A 5441-nucleotide genomic window follows, 5' to 3' on the forward strand; every position below is an offset into this window, starting at 1 on the left:
CTGTTTTCTTGTTTGATACCATTGGTCTCGTTGGCCTATTAGTCTTTGAATTTAATTAGATTCAGACATCTGATCAAATGTCCTTTCTTATGGTAGTATGTTTTCAATCCCTCTCAAATCCGGTTCAACAGAACTGACCCTTTTGGCGGGAAGTTTAACTGCTTTTAACTGGATTAAACCGGCCTGGTCCGGCCTCTGTGTAATTTGCTGTTCATTCAGAGTTAGAATCATAAAAGAAGAAATATATATATATATATAAATATTTATAAAGTAGTTTTAACGGTCGAAAAGGGACAAAAACGAAATCACCACCACGAAGTCCGGTTGTCCTCATTTCCATGTCTTTCCTGTGCCTCATTTTTGAACTTTCTTTTCTTCCATTGCTGTCCTTTTGCTTTCTTCTAAATTTCGGGTTCTTGAAAGAATGTCAGTGAAGCTTTACAGACTCTACATTCTTTGCTTCTTCAGAACGAAGCTTGCATATCCTCCAAGAAATGGCTTCTTCTTTACAAGAATTGCTGACGGAAGAAGGATTTGAGAGAGGGAAGTCATTGAAAAATCCTAGAGAAGTCAGGCTTAGAAACAAAAGTAGAGCACCAGATGAGTCCGTAGCACTGCCGATATACATCTGCCATGATCGAAAAAGCTTGGAAAAATCCAAGGACGAGGCTGAGAAGACTGTTATCCGAAATGGGTCCTCAGTGTTTTCATCTAGGAGGTTGTCGAATTCAGATAGATCAAAATCTAAATCATTGATAAAAGATGGTCCTTCAAATAGAGATGAGCCTCCAATCGATGACGTTGCCATTCGAGCTGTAATATCTATACTTGGTGGCTACATTGGTAGGTATATTAAAGATGAGAGTTTTCGTGAGATGATCAAAGAAAAGTGCAACTCTTGCTTAGTGAGGAGAAAGAATGGTTCGGATAATGGGATTTTTGTGAATATGGAACTCGGTATTGAGAGCATAGACAAGTTAGTGGAGGATCGAGGGAACAAAAAGGAACTTAGAATGAAATCATTGAGGAATTCGATTCGGCTTTTGAGCATCGTTGCTTCCTTGAATTCTAAGAAATCAAGGAATAGTTCAACTTGCGGAGTTCCCAATTCTCATCTCTCAGCATGTGCTCAGTTATACTTATCTATAGTTTACAAGCTCGAGAAGACTGATAGGATTTCCGCCAGGCATTTGCTTCAAGTTTTTTGTGATTCAGCCTTTCTCGCTAGAACCCACCTGCTTCCTGATCTATGGGAGCACTTTTTCCTTCCCCATCTTCTTCACCTTAAAGTTTGGTACCACAAAGAACTTGAATTTCTCTCCAACTTGGAATATGGTGAGAAAGAGAAGAGAATGAAAGCTTTAAGCGAGCTCTACAATGACCAAATCGATATGGGAACAGTTAAGTTTGCTATGTACTATAAAGAGTGGCTAAAAATTGGGGCCAAAGCCCCGGCAGTTCCTACAGTGCCATTGCCAACAAGTCCCAGTTATAGATCATCTGATTCTTATGCTTCACATTCTTCTATCAACAAAAACCTGTAAGTTAATTGTTAATTTGGATACTTTTAATCATTTTATGTTAAGCATTCAAGAACTTAATCATGATTAGTTCATTTTTATCTCGTTTTCTTAATTTCCTAAATGTTCACAAGGTATCGAGCTGTGTTTGGTGCCACAACTGAGCGGCAATCCATGGAGCTTGATCATCGAATCAGAGCATCAATGGATATATGTCGACTCGAGGAAGAAGAAAATGAATGTACAGATGATGAATACTACAACGGTTGCAATTATGTTCATGTGCGTATTTCTGTCTCTTTATGAAAACTTCAAATTTTTTATTTATTTATGCTACTGTTAGAATGGAGAGTATCATTTATGTTTCTGAATTTGACAGAACAAGACGAAGACACGTAGAAGGTCATCAACTAGAACTCCTAAAACTGAATCATGGACTGAGACACGGAAATCAGACCATTTTCGGCTGTTTACCTGCCAAACTGGGCCAACAGAATGCTTGGTAAATGGCAAAAGTGTTGTCAGAAATAATTCAATGAAAAAGGAGGAAGAGGTCCATCTTCCTTTGAGTGATCTAAGTAAAGCCATTGCTACTATTTGCTCTTCAGATAGTCTAAGTGACTGTGAAATTGCAATCCGGGTAATGACCAAAGCATGGTTGGAGTCACATGCTGATCCTACCGTAGAAACTGCATTAGCAAAGGCACCTGTTATCGAGGGAATCCTTGAGGTTTTGTTTGCTTCCAGTGATGACGAAATTCTAGAATTAGCAATATCAATTTTGGCAGAATTTGTAGCTAGGAATGAGGTGAATCGGCAGATGATACTTAACTCAGATCCACAGCTCGAGATCTTCTTAAGACTATTAAGAAATAGTAGTCTATTTTTAAAGGCTGCTGTGCTGCTTTACTTGTTAAAGCCAAAGGCAAAACAGATGATATCGACTGAGTGGGTTCCTCTAGTTCTTAGAGTTTTAGAGTTGGGAGAGCAGTTGCAGACTCTATTTACAGTGAGGTGCAGCCCTCAAGTCGCAGCATTTTACTTCCTAGACCAACTTTTAACGGGTTTTAATGAAGATAGGAACTTAGAGAATGCTACTCAAGTAGTTTCGCTTGGGGGACTGAGCCTCCTGATAAGAAATTTTGAGATAGGCGGTGTACTTGAGAGGAATAATGCCGCCTTGATCATATCCTGCTGCATTCGAGCTGATGGAAGCTGTCGAAACTACTTAGCTGATAAATTGAACAAGGCATCTCTAATTGAACTTATTGTTGCGAACCGCAATGATTCTAATGGTACTGTTGTTGCCTTACTAGCTGAGCTACTCTGCCTAAACAGGTACCAATCCGCTTTTAATTTACCATGATTTTCTGATTAGTTCCAGAGTTTCAAACACATAACCTGATGACCTAAGGAATCTTAACAGAAGAACACAGATAACAAAATTCTTAAATGATCTGCTGAATGGATGGAGAGGCTTGAATACCACGCACATCTTATTAGCATGCCTGCAGAGAGCTCTACCAGAAGAACGGCCCCTGGTTGCAGCCATCTTATTACAGCTGGACCTTCTGGTAATTAATTAATTTAATTGCCATTCACAGCATATATGCATGGACTAATGCCTTATGCTTACCAAATAATGAAAGAGATGGTAGCAATGAGTTATTCAATCTTCTTCCATTAATTTTAGTTTCCTCAGGAACCAATGTTGCATATTGGATCCAAAATAAAAGAGTATCAGATCATGCAATATTTTTGATTTTAGAAATCATGGATTACAGTCATTTTACAGGGAGATCCTTTGAGGTGCAGTGTCTACAGAGAAGAAGCAGTGGAGGCAATTATAGAAGCTTTAGATTGTGAAAAATGTAATGAAAAGATTCAAGAACAATCCGCTAGAGCTCTCATGATGCTGGGAGGCCGTTTTTCTTGCATGGGAGAGGCAACAACAGAAAATTGGCTTTTGCAACAAGCAGGCTTTCATGAAAAGTTAGAGGATTCATTTCACAGTAAGGAAATAGTTGATGACATCTTGGTAAGCTTGCCACTGTTTTAAACCAGTAATAAATTACTTGGCTGAAAATAAATTAACTGAAGATTGAAAAAAAAGAAAAAGAAAAAGCACAGAAAAGACGTTCCTTGTCAATATCTACCAAAGAATCGCATTCTAGTGCTCTGGCTAGAGTCAGTCAAGATGGACCTTTGCTGATTCATTACCAACTTCATGATATAAAACATTGTGAAGCTAACCACAATTTCATATTCATAAATTTCTTTGTCCTTCTAAATCACTGGTTCAACCTGCAACCAATTTTTAGTCGATTTAGATTAAACATATTCTTCTAGGTTCTATCCTTGATGTTGGTTATTTGGATAGAATTACAGTCCGAGTTCTATAACCGTTTAATATCAATTCTAAATCAAAATGATCAAACTCTAGTCAAATCCTTTGCTATTGTAAATATGTGTAGTAGCAGGAATTTTTCTAGCTGAAAATGAAATTCTTGTAGAGTTACAGTTGCTACATATAGTCTTCTTAAATTTATTCTTTCTATTCTAATATTTGTTCCTTTTGTACCTATAATCACTAGAATGAAGAGGAGGAAGCAATAGTACATTGGCAAAGAAAAGCAGCAATTGCTTTGCTAAACAGTGGCAACAAGAGATTCTTGGCCTCTCTTTCAAATTCTATGGCCAAGGGCATTCCTAGTTTAGCACGAGCTAGCCTCTTAACTGTTGCCTGGATGAGTAGCTTTCTCCATTCAGTTAGAGATAAAGATTTCCAGTCCATGGCATGCTCAATACTTGTGCCACAGTTGCTAGAATCCTCAAATAACAACCAAGCACTTGAGGAAAGGGTGCTTGCTTCTTTCTCATTGCAGCGACTCATAAAGAGTTCAGGTATGGTAAACTCTTTTGACATTCTCAAAGCTAGCCCTGGGCAATTATTCTTCTCTTATGTCCTAGAAGCATTATAGTATCTTTCTTGCCTCTTGTCATCCTCAATGAAATTTTTGAAAATTCATCTGACACTGTAATCACTAAATCCATCAATCACTTAAAAAAACTTAAAAATGGAATGTCTTGAGTTAATAAAATTTTAATGAGGATCATTGTGGTAATTAAACTCCTGCAAATCATATACTCAGTTAACTTTTAAATGCTGGCAGAAATTGGAATTTCAATACTTTTCCTATCCATTGAATTTTTAGTATTGCTACATTTTGCTCCCTCCTTGACAGTTCATTCTGTTAATCTTTGATAGAATATACCTCTATAATTTCGTCACTGGATGAAACGTTGGTGAACCCTCTTAGCAATCCTTAATCACAAGTTAATGAGTTTATTCAACCGTCACAAGCACTGCAAGGCATCGATCCGTAGCCTGAGCTAAAAGCCTAGAAGGTCTGGCCAGTTAAAGAAATGAAAGAAATCATCTCAACTCTTGATTCTAAAGAGGTACTATCGAGGGTCGGATCATGGCCGGGACCTATTTGTCAGAGGATGATAAGTTGTAGTTCATTCGAATTCCTTTTCATCTTTTGAGAGTGTATGTAAATGTTGTAACATACAGCACAATATTTGATACTTTACAGAACATATAGTGATTTAGAGAGATGTGAAAAGATGGTTTCCTCAAATAAAGAATGAAACGAAAAATCTCTTCTCTTCAAGGGAAGACATGAGTAGCAGTGTTTTAGTGACATAACAGATAAGAATTTAATGGCTTCTGGTATTTGTCTTAGCAATGTTTTCTCTTTTGTTTCAAAAACCATGGAGGAGGGTTGTGATAACAAAATGGAGAAAATGGAAAAATTGAACTAGACCTTAATGTTTGGTCTGGGTTTTATTTGTTTTTTTTTTTTTTTTTGGTTGTATTTGTTAGATTTCAAATCTACAATGATAAAACCATTTGCC

The 5441-nt window shown here is 37.3% G+C and overlaps 1 protein-coding gene across 1 annotated transcript; it reads left to right on the forward strand.

Annotated features, from left to right (window-relative positions):
- Window positions 291-5215, forward strand: LOC18596380 (putative E3 ubiquitin-protein ligase LIN-1). The gene is made up of 7 exons (XM_018124001.1): window positions 291-1540; window positions 1655-1802; window positions 1900-2858; window positions 2947-3094; window positions 3316-3558; window positions 4115-4424; window positions 4789-5215. Exons 1-7 carry the CDS (start codon window positions 495-497, stop codon window positions 4848-4850), a joined length of 2916 nt encoding a protein of 971 aa, XP_017979490.1. The 5' UTR covers window positions 291-494; the 3' UTR covers window positions 4851-5215.

The sequence above is a fragment of the Theobroma cacao genome, chromosome 6 (assembly GCF_000208745.1).
Source record: "Theobroma cacao cultivar B97-61/B2 chromosome 6, Criollo_cocoa_genome_V2, whole genome shotgun sequence".
NCBI lineage: Eukaryota > Viridiplantae > Streptophyta > Magnoliopsida > Malvales > Malvaceae > Theobroma > Theobroma cacao.

Bases quoted from the DNA above. Each gene is read 5' to 3' on its own strand.
- LOC18596380 (XM_018124001.1), top strand. From the start codon at position 495: ATGGCTTCTTCTTTACAAGAATTGCTGACGGAAGAAGGATTTGAGAGA. The intron at 3,095-3,315 runs GTAATTAATTAA...GTCATTTTACAG, and splicing joins TATTACAGCTGGACCTTCTG to GGAGATCCTTTGAGGTGCAG. The intron at 4,425-4,788 runs GTATGGTAAACT...AATCTTTGATAG, and splicing joins GCGACTCATAAAGAGTTCAG to AATATACCTCTATAATTTCG.